Genomic DNA, 24,065 nt, shown 5'->3' on the forward strand with positions numbered 1-24,065 from the left:
CCTCCAATCTTTCTATCTCAGGCAAAGAGGCTGCCATGGAAATCCTTAAAACAGAGCATCCAACTCAAATTATCATTTTATGAAAACATATAATTCAATTATTTTTATTTATAAAAAGAGTCAATACGTATATATATATATATACTTGAAAATACATATACATTCTTCTAAATTTTATATAATAATGATGTGGGTATATGTGTGGTTTAACTATGAAGGAAACGGGTAGAAACCTTAACATATTAACATATGTATTTAAATAAATAAGGATTCAAGTCTTGTGCTATAGTAATCCTTATCCATTTGCTTTTTAGAGGTAAAATAGTATTATTCTATTGAATAATAACTCTTCTCATTGAAACAAAAAATGTTCTATCATCAATAATGATTCTGTAATCTGAACTGTATCTCAAGCGTACATAAGACTATAGTTTATTAAGTAATAAAAAATGTGTCAAATTTGAAACTAAAAGCCTATTCTTTATTAAATTATTGTATTACAAATTTTCTAGAAGTAAACTGTAAAAGATTTTATATCAAAACAGGAAAATTCCATCAAGAACAGGCAAAATAATTAGATGCTAAAATGAGTAATTACCATACCACTAATCATCTCTTATAGACATTAAAATGGTTAACATCATTCACTTAAAAAAATTATCATATGATAGAGAAAATAAAAAATACATAAACCAAAAAGAAGCCCGCATATACTGACCTCCACTCGAGAGGCAACCAGTGCTGGCTTTGGCAGAACCGATGTGATTGTGGTACCTTTCCCTTTTTTTATCAGTGAGAAAAAAGAATCAAACAGGTACTAGAAAAAAATAGAACCAACAAGTTAGAAGCTGCAAAACTCATCAGGTTACTAGATAAAACATAGTATGGCCAGTTAAATTTGAACTTCAGATAAGTAACATACTTTTTTTTTTAAGGGTAAGTATTCATACGCACTATTTGGTTTTTGTTTTTCTGCCAAAATTGGCAAACTAAATATTTACTATTATAAGAATTAGATCAAATAAACATTTCTAACTGTTCACTTCAAATCCTATCAGAAGAAAGTTTTCAGCAGCCAGTAAACATTTCAGATAATGCCTTCTGAGAATGTCAAGTTTTCATCCCCTTAATTAGGGGTTATTTTCTTCTAAATGTTTTCTTCTAAATAAAACCCTAGTTATACAAAAGAAATTAAAGCTATATTGCATATACGTCCTAAAGTTCAAAATAACTGGATTTTGAAAATTTCTATCCACTCTAAAAATATCTCTAAAGTTTATTCTTAGCTTTACCAGTGAGTCTACTTCCATTGTTTCACTAGACATGACAAATTTCAACAAAAATATTCACTTTGTAGCTTCGGCAGCACAAAGAAAAAGGATTAAGTACTACTGGATGTTGCATGCCTTAATTTCAATGTTCCTAATCTGATGTACTAATATAGGCAAAATATTTAAATTTTAAATAAAAAGAAAACAGTATTCACCATGCATTAGGCAATAGTGTATGTCACCAAATTTTCCTTATGCTTTTCATCATGGGTAGGTAATGGTATACTGATTTGGGCTATTAAGAATCATTATTTCCTGGGATGCCTGGGTGGTTCAGTGGGTTAAGCGTCCAACTTCAGCTCAGGTCATGATCTCACAGTTTGTGAGTTCGAGCCCTGTGTCGGGCTCTGTACTGACAGCCCAGAGCCTGGAGCCTGCTTCGGATTCTGTGTCTCCCTCTCTCTCTGACCCTCCCCTGCTTGCACTCTCTCTCTCTCTCAAAAATAAATAAACATTAAACTAATTGTTCTTAAATCATTATTTCCTGATAATATTAAAAAATAAAAAGCATAAATATCTGAAAAGGCAATTCACGGGTGAGAAAGCAGACTTTACAGAGGGAAAATTCTGATTCTCCTCATTTTGCCTAGGTGCCTTTTCTGAGAATATCTGCCAACAGGGAAGAACTGTCAGCACGACTAGTGGAGGCCTTAGAGTGTGGGGGAGGAAGTCACACCAGACTTTCCAGACTTTTGTGAGTGTCACCAGAAGCTTGTGTTTGGAAAGATGACTTTGAACACTGAACCAAAAAGTCACACACAAAAATAAAAATATTTAAATTAAAAACAAAATTCTTCTAAGCATTCCTTGTGGTTCTCTTCTTAAGCCATCTGACTCACATATATGTGCATGCACGCCCTCTCCCCTCCCTCATACCCCTGCCCTTCTTCCTTCTCCCGCTGCTGTTTATTCTCCCTTCCTGGCTATACAACCAGTTGCCATAGGGATTTTTGTGAAGTCACAGATGGGGGATTAAAATTTCATTTCAGTTATGAGAACAAGAGAGCAAGAGGGAATTCATTTGCATAGTACAACCATTGTAAATTTCAGAACTAAATATATTAGAATGATAACGATTTAAGTAAAAATAGCATCACATCAGGTTTCGTAAGGGTTTTCCCACTTTAAATTTTAAAGAAGATAGATTTCCTCCATGATATTCATGGGGAAATTTTAATACAATGTGTGTGTTATCAAAGTATTCTTCTTGAAAATATTCTTACCCAAGATCATCTGGGCTGACTATTTTTGTTTCCCAAGTTTTCACAGTAATACATTTCTGATTTTAAAAAAGACTAAGTGTACAATAGGTCTTATTTTCTGACATACCTCAGTGTCTGTTGGGCCTGGGCTGACCTCTGGGTGGAATTGCACACCAAAGAAGGGTTTGCTTTCATGCATAATCCCCTAAAGGAATAAGAAATAGGAAGAAATTCCTTCTGTAACAATGAATGTTAACCAGGACTGTGTACTACTTAGCGGACAATAAAGTCCAAATAAAAACACTAAGTTAAAGGCTTAAAGACATTCTAGCAGCTAACAGCCATAATAAAAACAGGCCAATAGGGGCGCCTGGGTGGCGCAGTCGGTTAAGCGTCCGACTTCAGCCAGGTCACGATCTCGCGGTCCGTGAGTTCGAGCCCCGCGTCGGGCTCTGGGCTGATGGCTCGGAGCCTGGAGCCTGTTTCCGATTCTGTGTCTCCCTCTCTCTCTGCCCCTCCCCCGTTCATGCTCTGTCTCTCTCTGTCCCAAAAATAAATAAAAACGTTGAAAAAAAAAATTTAAAAAAAAAAAAAAAAAAAAAAACAGGCCAACAAAGACTCAACCAAATGTGGTCCCCTCAATAAAAACAACTGATTTGGTCTATAGCCTTTGGGCCCTCCTCCCCAGGGTCTCAGAATAAACTCAAATCTTCTTATTTCCAACTCCTAAATTACTTCTCCAAGGGTCTTCTCAAAGGCTACATCAGAGCTAAGTGAGTCCCAGAGACCCATATGGACTAGGTCCAAACAGATCTCTACCAAATGCCCATTAGCAATCAATGTGAAAGACAGTCACTGATTAACCACTCAAAGAGTGGATCTTAATGAGTCAACTGATGAGAGAATAAGACAGAAATGACTTTTTAAAAAGCAGAGGGCCATGGGAAATAACCTATAAGAGGAGTTCTTATACACACACACACACATCAAAAAAAGCCCACATAAACAAGGTATGTGTATAACAGAGTATTAAAAGCCCAGCATTACTCATTGCCAACTGAACAGGTTTATTGAGGGCCCTACCTCATTGGTTTGATCGTTGACATTCACAAAAAGTGGTTTCCAGCCAGCAGGAAGGGTGTTGTCCAGGGCATAGCCATGATTCTGAGCAGTAATGAAAGCCTGTCTGTTTGTGATATTCAAAACAGGCTGATTCTGCCCTCTGGAGGGAAAAGGGGAGAAAGAATAAGGAAAAGGAAAAGTGAAGAGAAGAATATAAATACATTTGTTGTAAAACAGTGAACAAGTAAAGCCTATTAAAATGTGAAAGTTTCAATTGCTTAGTGAAAATTACTCTGTGAGAAAAGTCACAGATTGTTAATCCCAATAATTTTAGCAACAAAAATCAATTCAGGAAGCTTTGCTGTGTGTTAAATAGCAGGTCTATTAAACTTGTACAATTTTAGAAAAGGGAGAACTGCACTCATAACAAAAGTTAAGAATTGCTCACTAGCTTAACAGACAAATATAAGTGATTTATTTTAAGGGAGCTAGGTAATTTTAAAGCCAGAGAGTGTGGGGGAAATAATAAAGAGATGACTCTGTCCTGAATTATTCTGAATTACACTTCATGCAGAGGGGGGGCCGTGGGGGAAAGCTCCATATTAAATAAATTGGCATCATGTGGGGTCAGAAGTAAAACCAAGAGGACCTGAAGACTTCCCAGTTCTTAAGTCACACTAGAGTCCTACAATGTTAGAAACCAGAACAGTTTCCCTTAGAATATCATTTGATAGTCTATCATTTGATAATGTCATTTGATATTACAACCTCAACTTATGCCAAGGGAAGGAAAATAACTTTAAACTACAGCAACGTTATTGTTAGAGAAGGCTGCCTTTCAAAAATGTAATAAAAGTGGTATCGGGTAGTCAGACAACTGTGAACCATGTAATAGTACAGTTAGCTGTTTTTTCTAAAGAAAATGGCCTGTAGTCTTTTGCGTTTAGTTATTGACAGCATTGCAGATCCAGTTTGACCTGTAAACAGAAGCATAACTATCTCACCTGTTGGCCATGGACATCTTGTAGGTTTTAGCACCAGCAGCCAATCCTGTTATTAAATTTCCTGTACTGATTCCAAACAATGGCTCCTTACGATCACTCTCCAAAACCTAATACAGGGAGAATGTTTACGAACTAGAGTACAGTCTCCACACCGCCCCCCCAAATGCTGCCTCTGAAGGAATAAAAATGAAGCATCCTTTTTTTTCTTAATTAACAAGAAAATAGTAATTGAATAAACAGTTAAGGCTAAAGGGGCACCGAGGTGGCTCAGTCGGACGGGCATCCGACCCTTGATTTTGGCTCAGATCATGAGCTCACGGTAGTGAGATGGAGTCCCTGTGCTGACAGTGCAGAACCTGCTTGGGATATTCTCTCTCCCTCTCTCTCTCTGCCCATCTCCCTCTCATGTGTGTGTACCCTCTCAAAATAAATAAATAAACTTAAAAAAAAGTTATAAATAAGAACATGAGGGGTGCCTGGGTGGCTCAGTCGGTAAAGCGTCCGACTTCGGCTCAGGTCACAATCTCGCGGTCCGTGAGTTCGAGCCCCGAGTCGGGCTCTGGGCTGATGGCTCAGAGCCTGGAGCCTGCTTCCGATTCTGTGTCTCCCTCTCTCTCTCTGCCCCTCCCCCGTTCATGCTCTGTCTCTCTCTGTCTCAAAAATAAATAAAACGTTAAAAAAATTTAAAAAAAAAAGAACATGACTGACAAATTTGTAGCATTAGAATTCAATAAAGTGTACTTAATAAACTAAACAAAATTTAATGTTTCTTTAGAAACCTGAAGGTGTTGTAGGTACCAACGTCATGGTGAGAAACGTGAATTGTCATTTTACGACTGTACAGAGAGACACATTGGGAGGTTGGACTCCTGCTCTCTTGAATCGAGGACACAGTCCCAGTTACTTTGCCTAAAGAAAGGTTCCTTTTGCCTCTGGTACTCTCTCCTCCTTGTTTCCTCCCATACCGTGTCTGCTGACACTGCCTCAGAGGCCATAGACAGGAGTGGAAAAGAATATGGGAATACCTGAAATATATTACAGCCTTTGTGACAGTTACATAGCAGAGTCCCTCCACCTCACACACAGATACACACTACCCCCAGGAGCACCTGTACCTTTTTGACATTCTGAATTAGTGGTTGTGCAAGAGCTGGGTTCCCGGGTCCTCCAGCAATTAAAAGCCCATCATACTCCATGTTGGTGAAATCATGATTCCAGGGAACTAAATGCACTTCTGCTCCTCGCTAGAAAAGAAATGCAAAAATAATCAATTTAATAACATTTTTCTTTGCCAAAGTAGAATTTTGCCTAGACCTTCTCTTGATTAACCACTCCCTAATGGGGAAAAAGAGTACATGATTCAAACGAATAATGCTGAGTGAAAAATTCTTTGGTGGCTCACTGTATTTTGTATAATATAGATGGAGCCAGTGGTCAACAGAAAGTGAAGAAAAAACATGTTTAAAGTTTGATCCTGAAAAAAATGATGTACTTTCCCATATTTCAGGAGGTTTCAGAGCCTTAAAAAATTCCTGACTGGGCACCCAGGAATATAGGTTATTTTCACAAGCTGTGGTAGAGAGTTATTTAAAAAGAGAGAGAGAAATCCATTTTCTGCAAAATTATGCTAGTCTACCTCTCATCTTTTTCAATTTTGCTTTTTTTACCTGACCAAATTTTTTAGCAGCCTTCTTTCCTAGCGTTTTCTCATATTATCTGTAGTATATGTATTGTCATTGAATAATTAGAACTTTTGTATATAGAAGTGGGTAGGAAGACATCTTTGATGGTTTCCCTAGAAACATTTCCTGAGACAAGAATTTGAGAAAAAGGAGTTTATTTGGATGGGTTTCTAAGAAGTGACACTGTGACACACGCCAATAAATTATGCATTATCAAGTTCTGTAAACACCTAGAGCTTCAGCCCACTGAGGAACTCTGAGTGTGTAGACAATCCACTCTCAAGATAGTTCAGTCATGGGGCAAGAGTTGAGATATTTACACACTGAACTTCTCTTGACTTTAGGTAGGGGGTGCTCCAGGGATCATTAATTCTACAGTATTTCCTGCCAGTCAATAGGCTCCAACCAACTAAAGAGAGCCCTCAAGCAATGAAGTGCAGGCCTCTGCAACTGGAGGATGGGCTAAATGCCCTATAATGGTGAAATGAGAAAGAGATACAAATAGGCCATCGACAGCATCTGCTACTGAAGAGTCCATGCAAGTTTTTATTAATAAAATGGGCCAGAATTTAAAATCATGATTTAGATCATTTGGCTGATACTCTTGAATGAAGAGAAGGTGAATTGAAGAATTCCTCTGCACTCACAACTATTTTGGTATTATGGAAATATCTGTGTATGTGCGCATATGAGAGAGAGAGAGAGGAACAGAAACAGAAAGACATAGGTAGGGAGAGAGATGGAGAAGTGGGATAAGGAGAAATCCCAACAAAACACTATTTAAGGAAACATTATAATGGTTACATTCTCCTGCAGAATTTTTAACATTTAATTTTAATTGGTTGCCTAAGAGTTTATATGAAGCAATGTGAAAGTTTGTACTCTATCAGGGCATGATCCCTGAAAACATTTGTCACATAATAATTGTACTCCAATGGAGGAGTTCTCCAACTGACTCTCAATTTTTGGTCATCTCTAAACTCAAAGAAAATAAGCATGGCATGTCTCAGAATGTCAGTCAATGAGTGATAAGAAGTCATCACTCTTCTGTTTGTGGCCTTTAAAGATTTTTTAAAAACACACTCCACATCTCTAATTTTAACAGGAATAAATTTTATTTTGTAGATCAAAGAGAGCAAAAAGAGAATGGATCCCCTGACATTCTGAGAGAACACATTAGCTTTCTCTGAAACAGAAAAGGGAAATCAGTTTCACACTAAAAAGATCAATATTACAAATCCTCACCCTCGAGATGCAACAAATTACTTACCTTTACTAGAAGGCGAATTACATTGTTTTTGATGCCACAGTCTATAGCTACCACTTTTGTGGGGTTTCCTTTGCCATACACCTTGACATCCTGCCATTCGAAAAAGCAGAGAGTGAGAGGGAAGGTCTAGCTGTGAGCAGCACACCAATATCATAAACACAACATATCATAACACCTGAAGATGCTTAGCACTTACATTGGTAACAGGGTGATTGCTGACTACTAGGGAGTGACTGGCAGTTAACAATCAATGTAGAAGAAAGGCACAGCAAGTGCCACAGACTGTACCTTTTCTTATGAAGCAAAGGGTACTTTGCTGTTTTACATAAAATGTAGATTACAGTAATAACAATGGTCCCTGAGAAATTGGTTGCTTCCATAGTTAACAATAATCTCTCCCATGATTTGCCTCATTAACAACCAGTGGCAATGGAATTTTCAAGTATTACCGCCTGATTCAGCACTAGGCAGATGTGGTAATAGATACATCATGCTTTAAATACCACTTGATCTTCAACTTGTAATAAAGGCTGGATGGGGTAGAGCTGTTGTGCATTAGGCTTATGCAGTGGGGCTAATGGATAAAATCAGGATGAGAATCGGATGATTGCTAAGCTAGTGTAGACCACTGGTCTCTTTAGGTTACTATGCATTTATCCGCATTGAAATGATAGGCTTCATAAAAGGATCCCCAAGCATATGATAATCATTACCTACATCTTAAGCACTGCTTGGAGTCAGACCCATTTTCACAGGCATTTACCCAAGAATCAGTTCCCCAAAGTCATAAAAGGAGAAATAATAGAAACAGAAAGCCTAGAGGACTGGGTGCCCACACGGATTTCAGCTTTGAGAATTAGCTAGTATATTCTGAATTTAGGATGATTTCAATGTTTCCAAAAAGTTTTAGATAAAAGTTGCAACCTGGATATTTGAAAGAGTATTTTACTTTAACTGAAATATCTACTCTCTACTCTCCACTCTCCGCACACTCTATAGAATGGGAAATGACAATCCTTAGATTGTACTTGAAAAAATATATCTAAAGTTTGCCACATTTTTTTCTTTAGCTAACTATCCTAAAGAAAAAATACCCCATTCTTTCCATGATCTGCAGAAATTATTGCTGAGCTGATCTATAAATGCTACAGATAATCTCTCTCATCACATAATTTGAAAAAGTATATACTTATTTTTAACCTTAGGCTTCTGGTACAAAATAAAGCAATATTACCATCTAGTTGTAGCTACATCAAATTGCAATTACAAGACAATGAATTAAGTTATCAACCATATCCAAATAAAACTCATAGAATATAGTCTGATACAAATATGCATTTTATCACAGTTACAATGAAATTATTTAATTGCACCAAGCATCAAGAAACAGGGACAGTTTTCACCATTGCAATCTCTCTCTTCATATGATGTATATAAAAATACAGGTAGGCTCCTTTTTTCTAGTCTCTACATAAATACATTATATGCTCTTCATACAGAATGATAGCAGTTTTAAGCAAGAATTCACAGACACATGAATATATGAATTTGTATTATGACTCTTGAAGAGAGGAATATGTTATGCAGTGTTTTTAACCTCATTACCACAGAATTTTTTTAAGGTGAATTTCTTTAGGTCAACATTTCTCACATGTAGAAAATCCTACACTAGATCCCCAAGGTAGCTCTCAATTCTAAAAGGAAAAATAACACTTTTTCATGCTGTGTCTCAGACCAAATCACTTCACAGGGAAATGTCTAGAAAAAAATACAGAAAAATAGTTCCATGCCATTTGAATGGACAAATTTTGGAATTAAAAACAAGAGATTACTGCATATGGCATGATCAAATTTCAAATATATAAACAATTACATATAATTTAAAATTCACTGTCTTTAACAACTCATCTTTCTTATGCTTCAGCATCCTGTGAATGCATGCCTGAGCCCAACATCAAGGCTCAGTACTGATTGTCTAGGACCTATAATCCTTGTCTCCCATTTCCATGTGAATAGAAATAGGAACAGGAATACCAGATAATATCAACATGTGTTTTCTCTGAGGCTGACATGCTATTAATCAGGCAATTTTCAGTCCTTTAATAACATTTTCTTAAGAAAAGGCCCTGGTGGGGGCACCTGGGTGGCTCAGTCGGTTAAGTGTCCAGCTTTGGCTCAGGTCATGATCTCATGGTTCATGAGTTTGAGCAGTGAGTCGGGCTCAGTGCTGACAGCTCAGAGTCTGGAGCCTGCTTTGGATTTTGTGTCTTTCTCTCTCTCTACACCTCCCCCACTCGTTCTCTCTCTCTCTCTCTCTCTCTCTCTCTCTCTCTCTCTCAAAACTAAATAAACATTAAAAAAAAGAAAAAAAAGAAAAAAAGAACCTTGGTGGACCAAAGTTCTCACAGCTGGAATTCTTCATGAAATGTTATTCTCCATAGCCATTCTGATTGATGCTAGATCAATGCAAGTAAAAGTTACTAACTTTAAATTTTTGTTTTAACGTTTATTTATTTTTGAGACAGAGAGAGACAGAGCATGAATGGGGGAGGGGCAGAGAGAGAGGGAGACACAGAATCGGAAGCAGGCTCCAGGCTCTGAGCCATCAGCCTAGAGCTCGACACGGGGCTCGAACTCACGGACCGTGAGATTGTGACCTGAGCTGAAGTCGGACGCTTAACCAATTGAGCCACCCAGGCGCCCCAAAAAGTTACTAACTTTAAACGGAATGATTTGTATATTTCAGATGCTATGAGATCCTTTTTTCCCTCAACTCTGGTACTTCAGGAAGATGACCTCCGCCTCAGTGAAGATTTTGATATTACAAGAAATAAAACTACAAAATGTGAAGGGAAATCTCTCACCTTGGTTGAAACCTCAGCGATCAAATTCTGCTTATTTGGATCCACGAAATCCACAGACTGACCTTCAAATTCAATCTTCCCGAGCATGGTACCCTGTCAAATCAAAAAATTAGACAGTTAAGGTGCTAACAGGATCCATTCACAGGGACCTACACAGCAGCTCCAAGATCTAAATGTCTTTATAACTACTCAAAACCATCAGCAGAAAGAAGATCCTCATCTTCTCAACCTGGAAAGATGCATGGTACATTTTGAGAAATGCTATGGGAAGTACAATTCATTTTTTTAGGGCTGAGATTGTGACCTGGAGTAAGCAAGATCAAAAGGCATCAGAATTCAGGCCTCCAAGCTCCAGACGGTGCCAATTAAACTATTTAGGCTACCTATTCCCTTAGTGCATATGACCTAAAGATCGTTCATGGGAGACATGGACAAAACAATCTATTGAGAAGAAAATAAGAAATCTAAAAATTGTAGAAAATTGAAAAGAATGAGAATTAATTACATTATGATAGTAAAATTCATTTACAAAAAGATGTGAAATGCGGGCACCTGGCTGGTTCAGTCAGTAAAGCATGTGACTCGATCTCAGGGTTATGAGTTTGAGCCCCACATTGGGCATAGAGATAACTTGAAAGAAAGAAAGAAAGAAAGAAAGAAAGAAAGAAAGAAAGAAAGAAAGAAAGAAAGAAAGAAAGAAAGAAAGAAAGAAAGAAAGAAAGAGGGGTGCCTGGGTGGCTCAGTCGGTTGGGCGTCCGACTTCAGCTCAGGTCATGATCTCATGGTTCATGGGTTCGGCCCGCATCGGGCTCTGTGCTGACAGCTCAGAGCCTGGAGCCTGCTTCCAATTCTGTGTCTCCTGCTCTCTCTGCCCCTCCCCCACTTGCGCTCTGTCTCCCTCTGTCTCAAAAATAAATAAACATTAAAAAAATTTTAAAAAGAAAGATGAAATGCCAAGTAAGTCATCAATTTTGAGAAGAAGCATTGAAAATATTCACTGCTTTAGATATGTAAATGTCCAGGTGTCCTTAAGGACCTGAACTTTAAAGAATGTTTAGACCTCTCTGAAGTTTTCACAAATTAGCCTTGCTAGCTGAAGATGGCAAATGTTTTCTTATTATTAGCAATGTCTTGAGATTTACTTATTAGTAAGTCTAGTTTTTTTCTATTTAGAAAAATGGCATATTACATTTAGTAATCAAGACTTTATTAGGGGTGGGAGGGAGTCAAAATAGGCAAAATTGATTTGCCTTTCTCCAAGGAAATTACTGCATTGAAGGAAAGAGAAAGAAGCTTTTGTTTCCTTTTGAAATATATTCCTTAAGGGAAGAAGTAGTCACTTGGGAATGAGTGAGGGTAGAATGTACCAGCACATCATTCAAACATGATGGTTATTTTGATGTGATTATTAGACCAGAGTGCTACCTCACACTCTGGGAAAAAGAACTATAAACCACTTTTCACTTCCACGCTGGATTATTACATTTCATGATGGTCTCTATTTACTCTTATCATCCAAATCACAGAATTCCTTGACCATGTTTATGGATCCCTAATTTTGAAATGTGGTTTTCAGTTCTCATTCCCTCTTTTTTTAAAGCATGCTGAATGAAATACAATCTTACCTTTCAACCTAAGATTAACAGAACAGAAAGTCACAAAATATACATTTTTAATATGAACCAACATAGTCAAATATAACCAACATAGTCAAATATAAGAGGCAATACTACTATTTTACCTGTGCTAATCCATTCAGCCTATTTTTTTAATGTTTATTTATTTTTGAGAGAGGAGTGTGTGCGTGGAGGAGGGGCAGAGAGAGGGAGACAGAGAATCCCATGGGTCTCCTGCTCAGGAACTAAGAGATCATGATCTGAGCCAAAAATCAAGAGTCGAGAGTCAGACACTTAACTGACTGAGCCACCCAGGTGCCACTATTCAGCCGAATTTTGAGAACGTAACCACCTGTGATAAAAGAGGGTTCATCTTAAGCCAACATATCACATGAAGAGTACAATACAGTCTTGTAAAGCATTTTTCCAAATCATTAGGCTTGACTATATTTTTATTCACCCGCTGATTCCGCAGCCCAAATTGAATTTCCCAATTTTATTCCCTTCCCATTCAAGTAGCCTTACCGCTGTTTACTGCTCCCACAATACCACTGGGCTAAGAAAACACAAGAATCAACTTGGGATGTACAATCTCATTAACATCTATTCTCAGGAAAATTATGAAGGAGGAAGTAAAAGCAGAGGTGAGGGACAGGATATTGTAAACTCTCACTGTCCTCCTTCTAGTCATGGGTATGTGGTGTGCCTTATTTACAAAGAGCTGTTTTCAGAAAGCTGTTCTTTCTGTGTACAGAGATCCTATGTCAATATAGTTTCTAACAGGGAGTCTGCAACGGATTTGCTTGAAGAATCCATTTCACTTTGCAAATATATCATTTATTATTTTTTCTTTTTTATGTAATATAATTTAATGAAAAAATTTCAGTGGCATTTGGGGAATTTAATTCATAGTAGTGAGGTAAAGTGTCTTTGTGTTTTGGGATGTGAAGATTTTGTGTATGAAAAAAAAAATAGTGTCCTCCTCTCACAACAAGAAAAAGCAAGCAGATGGTGATGAGATATTGTCAAAGGAGGGGTCAGATGTTTCAGCTATGAGATGTGCCAACTAGAAGTTAAACTTACCTTTTATCACCTTGGTCTTTTGAATAGTCTTAAGAAAGAGTATATAATTGAGGTAACGTATGCAGGGCTCATTGTACCCACTTATGAAATAGAACTCACTAATTTCACAGATAACCACTCCAAGGAAACCGAACAAATAACAGCAAAAGTATTGCACACTTTCTAGTTTACATTTTTCAGCATGCCAGCATTCACCTGAGGCAAAATTATGCACCTGGTTACCTCCTCCACTGGTCTCACTGTCACATGAGCTGACTTATAAAGGCCTTGACTCACTGGGATAGTGAACACCCAGTAGGCACTCAATATCCTGCTGCCAAGTGAATTAATCTCAAATCCATTCAGCAACAAACATCCCAATCAAGTATTAAGTCTGAAAAATTACATTAGAAATAGTAAAACAAGATGACAGAGGACCAAATGACAGCAATTGGCCAGATTTGCTCTTTCATACTGTTGGATTCCCTGAGCACTGAGAAAAAATATAATATTTAAGTTTATATATAGAGAGTATAGTATATATATTTTTAATTTATATATATAAATTATATATGTATATATAAATATACATACACATATATAAAGAATTATATGTACACATATAAAGAAACATAGGGTTGGCTAAAGATGATGATCATACCTTATCCCGAATTATTTTAGTCAGCATTCTTGTATCCACTCCATAAATTGCAGGGACCTATAAGAAAGAAAATTTGTAGTGACAGTGAAATTGGAGGAAATAAGATCCAGCATATTGTTTTCAAGTTACAAACTTAGCATCATCTATCTTCTTGAGCAGTAAATAATTTCCCTACTCCTTCTTTACTCTGACCCAGGGTGACTGTGTTGTCAGAACACGGTAAATTGCTGTTCCAGTTGGGAACAGGACTCTGAATACCCAGGACCTTCCACAGAATAAAAAATGAGAAATTCTGAACATCTATCTTCTGCTATAGTTTTGTTTCTTTTAACACAAGATGTTAAAGAGGCAATGTTATATATTTATATTATTACATGTATTTATATAGATAAATAATGGATTTGTGAACTGCAGAAGCAATCATATGTAAATACATGCAAATCCATGTTTTGAGCCAAATGTTCCTACTACCTACTACACACTCAACACATTTTTCTGAAGGTGCTTGCTAAGTAATCAGGATGTAATAAGTTTGCCCATCCTATTAGGAAATCAGGCAATACCACCATTTGTTTTCTTTTCTTTGAGTAGTTTGGATAGAGACAGATATGGTAAAATAAAAGGGCGATGAGTTAGGAATCCGAAAAATAAGTTCTAATTTCTTTTCTTCCACCATTTATTTCAGTGATGTTTGAGCAACATGTTTTTCCTCACCTGTACATACATAGAAGGAGGTGAACTGATTACTCTCTTAGATGCTCTTCTACTCTATTCAAAGTGCATTTTTTTTAATTTTTAATGTATATTTATTTACTTTGAAAGAGGGGCAGAGAGAAAGGGAAAGAGAGAATCCCAAGCATGCCCTACGCTGTCAGCACATAGCCCCACAAAGGGCAAGATCTCACCAACTGTGAGATCTTGACCTGAGCCAAAATTAAGGGTCGGAGGCTTAACCAGCTGAGTCACCCAGGCGCCCCTATTCCAAGCACGTTTTAAAAACAAACTAACAAGTCATGAATTAAGTTCTTGCTCAAACTGTTAGTTCTTACGCAGAGCAGCTGTCATATCAGTTCCCTAATGACACAAAGGAAACACTAGAGCGAGGGTCTCCTCAATGACCATTACAAAAATTAGTTGTCTGGGTAAGGGAAGTAAATTCAGATAATGGTTGAGAATAAAATAGTAGTAATTCAGGGGATGACATAAATGCCTTTTTCTCCCTTTCAAAATCTAGAAAGAATGAGACCCAGGAAGCCAAAATTAAGATTTCTTGATTTCTCAGAAAGGAGCAACATTTAACCCCAATACACAGATGCTCATTGGCGTGGCAGAGCTTTCTCGGAATCATATTCTGCCAGTTACGGGCCCCGCACCAATCCAACAAAAAGCAAATCCAGCAACACTGGAGATGAAGCCAAATACAGCAGGTCCCTTAACTTTAAGTACATCTGACATTCAAACCAGGAGAATCCTGTTACTTTATTACAAAATAGTACTTAAACTAAGGAAAGTATAAGATAACGTTTTTAACCCTTTTCACGTACTACTTCAAATAAGATTATATCTAATTATGCATCATAGAGTCACAACGTTTAAGCTAAAAGAAACAACAGCAATCTGTTTATGCTTTCATAAGAGTTAAAGATTCAGAAAGTGTGGTATGGTTACACGACCTGCACAAAATCACACAGCTAGTTGATGGTAAGGCTGGTACTAAAAGCCATTACAGAAATACATACCGTGGTCCTGGGTAAAAGGGGATGGGAAAATTAAGTGGCTCAAGAATATAGAAAATTCTAAAATTTTCTCTAGCCTCTTTCCTCAAAGAGAAGTGCTACCAAGCATGTGCCACCTAGTGGATTACACTAAAAATATGTGGCCCTCAGGGTTTAGAAGAGAATTGGTCCGAGAGAGAGAGAGAGAGAGAGAGAGAGAGAGAGAGAGAGAGAGAGAGAGAGAGAATTAGTCCAGACAGTGCAGCCTGCGTATTTCTCACCTTTTCTTCTTGTAGCCACTGCCCAAGACTCTTGTTAGCCAGCCAGTGGTGGTAGTCATTGCTATAGTTCAGAACCAGCAAACCTGCAACCTAGAAACAGAGTTGTTTGAAAGGCGTGACCACGAAATATTACACAATTCTTGTGACTTGTCATAACAGTTTGCATTTTTTTTAAAAGGTTTATTATATCCATTGATACAAGGCTTAAAATCCTTGGGACTTGAGGGAAAAGGAACAGGATCAACATTTTTCTCTTAAAATACATCACTGTTGCCTTAATCACCATGTTGAGGAAAAGTCTTAGCCCAGTTGCTAACTCCTGTCCCCGACTTCTCAGCACCCTGGTACCTTTTCTCCATGGAATTTATCAATAATCTAGTTAATAATCATTTGTTTAATGTACATGAAGAATAAATAATTTTTGGCTACATTTAAAGGAGGCTGAGAAATATGGGGAAAATTGTGAGAAATAGAATTAATCTAAATGATCAGTCCAAGTCATTCAAAAATAGAGTGGCAAAAAAAAAAAAAAAGAATGAAAACATAGAGTGATTAATTTGGAGTATACATTTTTTAATTGTTTATATGGTCCACATTCCTAATATTATCCAAATTTATTTTGATTAGGAAATCTTAATGTGTTTACTTTTAGAATGGCATACAAGTTATCTTTTATTCATCCTCTAAATAAGATAAGATTAAAAGGCAAATAGTTGATACAGAGTTGATTACCAAGGATCTTTTAAAGGGTAATTCATCACCATTTCTTGCAGCATAGTTGTCATTTAGACTCATAACAACATCTTTCCAAATTAAGCCAAGTTTCATCCAAGGCATTAAGAACAAATGCAAAGTGTCATGAAAAATGAAATTCAAAATAATGTTATGTTAAAAATTATTCTCATATACATAGGAATAAGGTTGAGAACATGAATTTAATGGTTTGTACTACAGTATTAGAGAGAAACTTTGCCCACCCTAGATTCTTAAAAATAAATCAACTATCCCCCCTTCAGTTGAAACTTCTTCTTTTTTTATGTTTATTTACTTATTTTACATATTTTTTTTAATGTTTATTTATTTCTGAGACAGAGAGAGACAGAGCATGAGTGGGGGAGGGACAGAGAGAGAGGGAGACACAGAATCTGAAGCAGGCTCCAGGCTCTAAGATGTCAGCACAGAGCCCAACGCGGGGCTCAAACTCACAGACCATGAGATCACGACCTGAGCCGAAGTCGGACGCTTAACAGACTGAGCCACCCAGGCGCCCCTTATGTTTATTTATTTTTGAGAGAGACAGAGTGAGAGTGAGCAGGGGAGGAACAAAGAGAGAGGGAAACACGGAATCTGAAACAGGCTCGACTCCAAGCTGTCAGCACAGAGCCTGACGTGGGGCTTGAACTCACAAACTGTGAGATCATGACCTGAGCTGAAGTCAGATGCTCAACCTATTGAGCCACTCAGGCGCCCCAAGACTTCTTGTTTTTTTTAGAGTAGACTCCACATCCAACATGGGGCTCAAACTCACGACCCTGAGATCAAGAGTTGCATGCTCTAGCGACCGAGCCAGGCAGACACCCCAGATTGAAACTTTTTAAATAGTTGTCACTGGCACTACCTTAATTCCATCAGACTCCAAATATTTGCTGAGTCCCAGTTCATCCAGGGCAGTAGTGTCAGGGGCTCCACCATTCCCAATAATGGGATTGGCCATGGTGAGAATCTGTCCCTTGTAGGCAGGGTCAGTAAGGGCTTCTGGGTACCTGAGTAAACACGTCAAAAAATTACCAACAAAAAAATGCACGTAACTACAAAACTACAACATACATACATGCCCTTAACTATTGAACCCTTGAAAATGACAGAACATGAGATTAAAATCCTGTAAACCTGCTTCTAGATTTTAGAAAATCTAGAAGATGAAAATGTATCCCATGATATGACTGATATGAAAAGACAAACTGATTCTTTTTTTTTTTTAATTTCCATTTGAGTATAGTTGACACACAGTGTTGCGTTAATTTTAGGCCTACAACATAGTAATTCAGCGTCTCTATGTGTTATGCTCTGCTCACAAGTGTAGCTACCATCTGTCATGACACAAGCTATTACGGTATCACTGACCATATTCCCTATGTGGTACCCTTTATTCCTGTGACTTATTTATTCTATAACTGCAACTGTACTTTCCACTCTCCTTTACCCATTTTGCCCTTCCCCCACCCCTCTTTCTGGCAACCGTAGTTTGTTCTCTGTACTTGTGGGTCTGATTCTGCTTTTAAAACAAATGGACTCTTAAGTACTAAGGCATATTCTCATGTAATTTTCATTCCCTCAATTTCTTAAAATTTTTAATTCCTTACAATTTCCTTCACAGGGTCTTCATTGTTTTTTTAAATATTTTTTTTAAGTTTATTTATTTGAGAGAGAGAGAGAGAGAGAGAGAGAGAGAGAGAGAGAGAGAGAGATTGCATGCACACAAGCAGAGAAGGGGCAGAGAGAGAGAGAGAAACCCAAGCAGGTTCCACACTGTCAATGCAGAGCCCCACGTAGGGCTCGAACTCACAAATGGTGAGATCATGACTTGAGTCGAAACCAAGAGTCAGACGTTTAATCGACTGAGCCACCCAGACGCCCCATAGAGTCTTCATTTTTTAAATATTGTTCTATTTAAAGTTTGTAGATATCCTGAAGTTTCCACTTGTCTACCAGACCTGAGTCCAAACTAATATTTACTGTTAGGGCCAATATCACCAAAATATTAACTGTCAAACATTTTTAAGTTTTTAAAAAAATATCATTTAGGAAACTGAAGAGAATCCTTATTACATCAATGGTGGCTGCATGGGTATATATGTTTATTAAAATTCACTGAACATTTAAAATGAATGAATTAATATCTATACCAAAATTAATAACATAAATGTAGTAGGTTTTTATTTTAAAGTCCGGAGAAAGGGAAAAATAAGGATACATGTATTCTATGAAAGAATTACTCAATGAAATTGATTTTTAACATAGCTTTAGAAAAAGGTATATCAACTTAGTTGATATAGAAAAAGGTATATCAACTTGGAGTTACTATCAACTTAGAAAAGAAAATCAACCCCACAAAAATTGACCTCAAGCACTTCTGACTTCTAAATCAAAAGACTCCAAACAACTAATTTAAAGTACTGATGTGGAATTAGGGAGGAATGCATTAGGTCTTTATTTTAAAATTAAAAACACATAAATTCTAGGGGCGCCTGGGTGGCTCAGTCGGTTAAGCGTCTGACTTCAGCTCAGGCCGTGATCTCACGGTTTGTGGGTTCGGGCCCCACGTCGGGCTCTGTGCCGACAGCTCAGAGCCTGGAGCCTGCTTTGGACTCTGTGTCTCCCTCTCTCTCTCTGCCCCTCCCCTGCTCTCTGTCTCTCTCTCAAAATAATAAATAAAAACACAATACTCTCATTTTTATTATATATATATACATATATATATATGCATATATATCACTCTTATTCTTAGTAGTAAGGAACATTATTCCAGTAAATACCAGGTGTTATCTATAACTATTCCATGCACTGGAATCTATTGCAAGTGTGGCCCCCTTCTCGCATTTTCACTTTCTGTAGAATGAGTTAAACCAAATCTTTCTTGTAGATTATTAGTGAAAATGAATGTAAGTGCTAAGGGGGACAGAATCAACAACCTTGAAACCAATACAGTTCAACACAGGAAGTAGTCAACATAAATTCTTCAACCCCATCCAGACAAGCTCCTCCCAGAACTACTTTTGTCAATAGAACACTTAGTCTCTCAGCTCAGCAAACCCTTAGGTGACTAGGTGCTCTCATACTTATCCACACCTCCATCAGCTAATTTCTCAGATGCCTTTCACCTGTCAGGAACTGCCAATTTTTTAACCAAGGCTTACACACAATAAAAATGCATTTCTTGAAGATGAAAAACAAAATAACACCTTTAATTACCAACCACCTTACTGAGTGAGCCACACAATGAATGAAAACAACAGTTCTCAATGGAAAATAGGGTCCGTGGACTAATCTACTAATGAATGCTTTTTCTTACATCAGAAACATCTTTAATTAATTTAATTTTACTTCCCTTTCTTCTTTCTTTCCATAAAAGAACTGGCCATTCCCTTTAAACATATGCTTACAATACTCTCTCCAGTAAATGAATAAATACAGCTTGTCCTAGAGAACTGCAGCATTAGAAGCAAATTAATCCATCAGGTCCTGTTTGACTTTTGTGATGTGACAAGATTTATTACCCATAATCTATCACAGAGAAGAAAACTCTAGCGCCCTCCATCATTCTGATCTATATTAAACAGTTGTCTGTTGGCAGGTATATTAACACAGCTAGTAATTAGTGCTGTCGAAAAGCTTAAATAATTGCCTGGTGAAGCAAAACTTTACAAACAGCTTTCATACACTGTAATTTAATGTTCTCACCAGTGGAACTATTTTAAAACCCATCTAATATTCTTTATTTCAAACGGAGAGCCAAGAGTTTAGAGAAGAATATATGTTAATAGTATAATGGAAGTTTGGCCAGTGGATAATCTCAATATCCATTAACTCAATGTGTCCGTGTCTTTATAAGGTTAACTGAACTTTCCCAAAGAATGTATTAAATATTCTATGCTATAGAAGTTTAGTCCACCGAGTCTCTAATGGAAACCTCTTGAAACCCTCTGGTCATATTTTTCAAAGAACTCATATGGTTTTTTTTAATCCCAACTATAAATTACTATCTAATCCAGCCCCCTCATTTTTGTATGTGGAAACTATGATTCAGAAAGGTTAAGGGATTTTCTCAATATTGTATAACCAGTTGTCATTGAAGTTTAGACCAGAACTTCAGCCTCCTGGTTCCCAGAGGAACAAATATTTGTTGGCTAGATAAGAACAGCTACGTGATTTCTGTAGCAGCTCTTATCTTTGTTGCTGTATATCTATTAGCAGATCTTAAATACTAAGTTGGGTTTCAGTTAATAATTTTGAAAATGTCAGATCTATGAACCTGCTCTCCTTTTGATTGCTTCAAGAAAATAAATGTACCTGTTATTTCGCCTTTCTTATTACAGTGTGAATTTACATAGAATATCTAAGAACTGTCTCAGCTCCTTACAGTAGTTCATATTAGATGTGCAAATCTGACTCTTAACTTCACTGAAGGAATGACACTAGAATGAGATACCCATCCTTTTCCTTGCTCCATACCTTTCCTTGCAGAAGCCACTTAGTAATCTAACAGAACCTGTCTCCTCAGACCCTAGTTTTCTAGAATTACTTGTATTCCTTATTTCCAGGGTAATATCAGTGTCCATGTTCTCTTTCATTTACAGCAGCAGGGAGGAGTTTGTGTCTCTGCCTTCTTTCCGGGATGGCTAGACTAGACAACATACAGGCGCAGTGTGATGTCAGGACAATATGCAATCTTAGCACAATGTGATGATTTCAACCTACCACCATGAGTAAGATCATCTCGTTATTCCTCTGCATAAAGGAAGAATAAAACCTTGGCACACGAGCATTACTCACCCTGCTAGGCCAGTATTAAAAACCACTTCACCAGCAACAGAGGATGGATGGCCAAAGGAGTAGCCTTTCATCTTTGTTCCATCTTCCAGGACGATGTGTGCTGTCTGTGCCTAAAGGAACAGATTCACGAATCTTAGCAGAATACAAAACACGAGGCACAACTAGTTGAAAAATAGCCAAAGATACAATACGCAAATGTATTAAATAAATGTACAGTACATTTGATGAAACCGTACTGCCTATATTTGGAGTTGCGCTCCTGTTCCTTGTCACTTTTCTTCAAACCTGTGGCTCTTGTCACTGGAAGGTGTTTTATTTTGTTTTGCTTGAAAGAGGAACTGCAGCATGTTGATACATTGTATATTCCGAATCTACTTGTAGAGTTACTGACAATCCAAAAATATTTCAGTTGAGCTGAAATGCTATGTGTCTATCTTTTGCCCCCTTAATATTTCATAGCTATGCTCAAGTATAGCTTTAAGGGAAGTTCATGAGTTTGCAAAAACATTGCGTATTGTACCAGACAGCTCATCATCACTCTGAGGTTTAGAGCTAGAAGGAATCTTGAAGATTATCCATCAAATTGTGTTCCAGAGAACTCTTGTATTTGATTTCATGCTCCCAAGGCCTGCCCCTCCACAGTAGCTTTATGGTCATAAAGAAGCTGAAACCTTATCACTCTATTAATACTGACACAGAAGCAAGCACTATGAAACATCTAAAAATAGATCACATTATATTTTTAGTAGAGTTAATGATATCCATGTCTGGTTCTCTTTTTAGAGTCCAAGGAATTCTGCATTTGATAACTTCACCATGCTAATCTTTGAACTAGCATCTGTAAATTCTTGGCTAAGAAGACAGACAATGAGGAAACTTATCTAAGAAGCAGACATTGGCCACTCTTCAAAAATACCCTAAATTCTATTGTTGAAACAATTTAGGTCAAATCTCAATTTCCATAAAATTCAGGGAAGAGAGAAATGTGTTAAACTGTACTTTGCAATTCAAAATATAGACTCTGTAAGAAACTACAGGACAAAATAAGTGAAACACGGTTTTAAAAAATAAGATGAGGAAAAACATCTCTGCAAGAATTGAGGAAATTTGATTAATTTTTAGCATAAATTTTTAAGATTGAAGATGGCATTATGCTTATATTTAAGAGTGTTTTTCTTAAGATATACACTGAAATACTTAAGGATAAAATAATTTCCTTCAAAATATTCAGGGGTTAGGGCAAATGGGTAGAGATATGAAACAAATTCAGCCATGAGTTGAAATTGATGAAGTAAGGGAGATCAGTGTGCAGGTCCTTCTGCAAAGATTAAGTGCGGCCATTAAAGAGAAACATGAATTCTCTACTTGATTTCTCTTACATTTTTAGGACTGGACTCATAGTGTCTAACCCTTTTGCACCCTGCCATCCACACCCACCCCCCCCCCACACACACACACACCAACCTGGTATATAGCTGAAACTCAGTAAGTGATTTCCAGACCTCTGTTACTACATTCCTCTAACTTTGCAACAGGCACTCAGTTATTCAAGTGCTAAAATGGAAAACCCTGATTATTTTTCTATAGAAATCTTCTCTGTAGAAATACAATGTGTCTTTTAGGTACAAAGTCCACAAATCTCTGGCCATTGGAATGATGCTCTTTGTATAAAGTAGTGTTTGATCATCTTTAAACCAATATACCCTGTGCCTAAATATTATTTATGTGTGGGTATGCATACACACAAAATATCTGCAAGCAAAATATTTTAGTATTTCCTATTACAATTGATATGTTTGGGGCACCTTGGTGGCTCAGTCAGTTAAGCAGCTAAATCTTAATTTCAGCTCGGGTCATGATCTCACAGACCCTGGGATCAGGTCCCGCATGGGGCTCTGTGCTGACAGTATGGAGCCTGCTTGGGATTCTCTCTCTCTCTTTCTTTCTCTCTCTCTCTCTCTCTCTCTCTCTCTCTCTCTTCCCCCTCCCTCCCTCCCTCTCTTTCAAAATAAATAAATAAATATATTAACTTTAACAATATTTTTAAAAAAAGAATTTTCTTTAAAAAAAAGATTCTTTCTCTCCTCTACTCCTCCCCTGCTCTCCCTCTCTTTTCCTCTCTCAATAAAATAAAATAAAATAAAATAGACATATTTAAGGTATTTCTCTCAACCAGAAAGTTCTTGTTTTTAATTGGAGGTACTATGCATGGATTTAAAACACATATTTCTGAGAAATGTGGACAAAATGCTGTCTGCATATCTTATATGTGTTTCTGACTATGAGTGTGTGTGTGTGTGTGTGTGTGTGTGTGTGTATGTGTGTGTGTGTGTGTGTGTGTCCATAGGCAAAGTTAGCCAAAAGAATTTTGTCCTTTACTTGGCATAAAAATTACCTTTGAGATAAGTTTTTGTTTTATGTATAGTCTTGGAACCAGTGTTCGAGATCTCAAGCTTGACACTTTACCTTTGAATAGTTATCGTTTATCTTCTCAGCAACTAAACTAAAAAAGCTTTTGGAATTACTGAGTACAAAGGAAACCACAATGAGTAATTAATGTAATATGAGTGATGACAGGACTTCCATACAAGTTCTGGATTCTGCTTCTATACACAGGAAGTCAGCTTTGCATGTCACTTTTTCTAACAGCATGATTCTCTTATCTCGCATTTCATTTCAATTTGTCAACTATTGTTTGTTTACAACTCAAGACCCAGGTGGAGGATTTTAGGAAGTAAGAGTGCTAAAATTATTACAAGCTA

At 37.2% G+C, this 24,065-nt stretch overlaps 1 protein-coding gene across 1 annotated transcript in view; it reads right to left on the bottom strand.

Annotated features, from left to right (window-relative positions):
* Window positions 1-24,065, bottom strand: part of CPS1 (carbamoyl-phosphate synthase 1) — a 128,847-nt gene that overhangs the window by 84,778 nt on the left and 20,004 nt on the right. Inside the window, exons 2-12 of the mRNA XM_058706225.1 lie at window positions 21,304-21,413; window positions 17,369-17,513; window positions 15,751-15,840; window positions 13,755-13,811; window positions 10,416-10,508; window positions 7,552-7,641; window positions 5,715-5,843; window positions 4,600-4,706; window positions 3,617-3,755; window positions 2,661-2,738; window positions 719-817 (exon numbers count right to left, since the gene is read on the bottom strand). Coding sequence (XP_058562208.1) covers window positions 719-817; window positions 2,661-2,738; window positions 3,617-3,755; window positions 4,600-4,706; window positions 5,715-5,843; window positions 7,552-7,641; window positions 10,416-10,508; window positions 13,755-13,811; window positions 15,751-15,840; window positions 17,369-17,513; window positions 21,304-21,413 — 1,137 coding nt within the window. The remainder of the gene's footprint in view (window positions 1-718; window positions 818-2,660; window positions 2,739-3,616; window positions 3,756-4,599; window positions 4,707-5,714; window positions 5,844-7,551; window positions 7,642-10,415; window positions 10,509-13,754; window positions 13,812-15,750; window positions 15,841-17,368; window positions 17,514-21,303; window positions 21,414-24,065) is intronic.

This window comes from Neofelis nebulosa, chromosome 2, assembly GCF_028018385.1.
Source record: "Neofelis nebulosa isolate mNeoNeb1 chromosome 2, mNeoNeb1.pri, whole genome shotgun sequence".
In the NCBI taxonomy this organism is placed as follows: domain Eukaryota; kingdom Metazoa; phylum Chordata; class Mammalia; order Carnivora; family Felidae; genus Neofelis; species Neofelis nebulosa.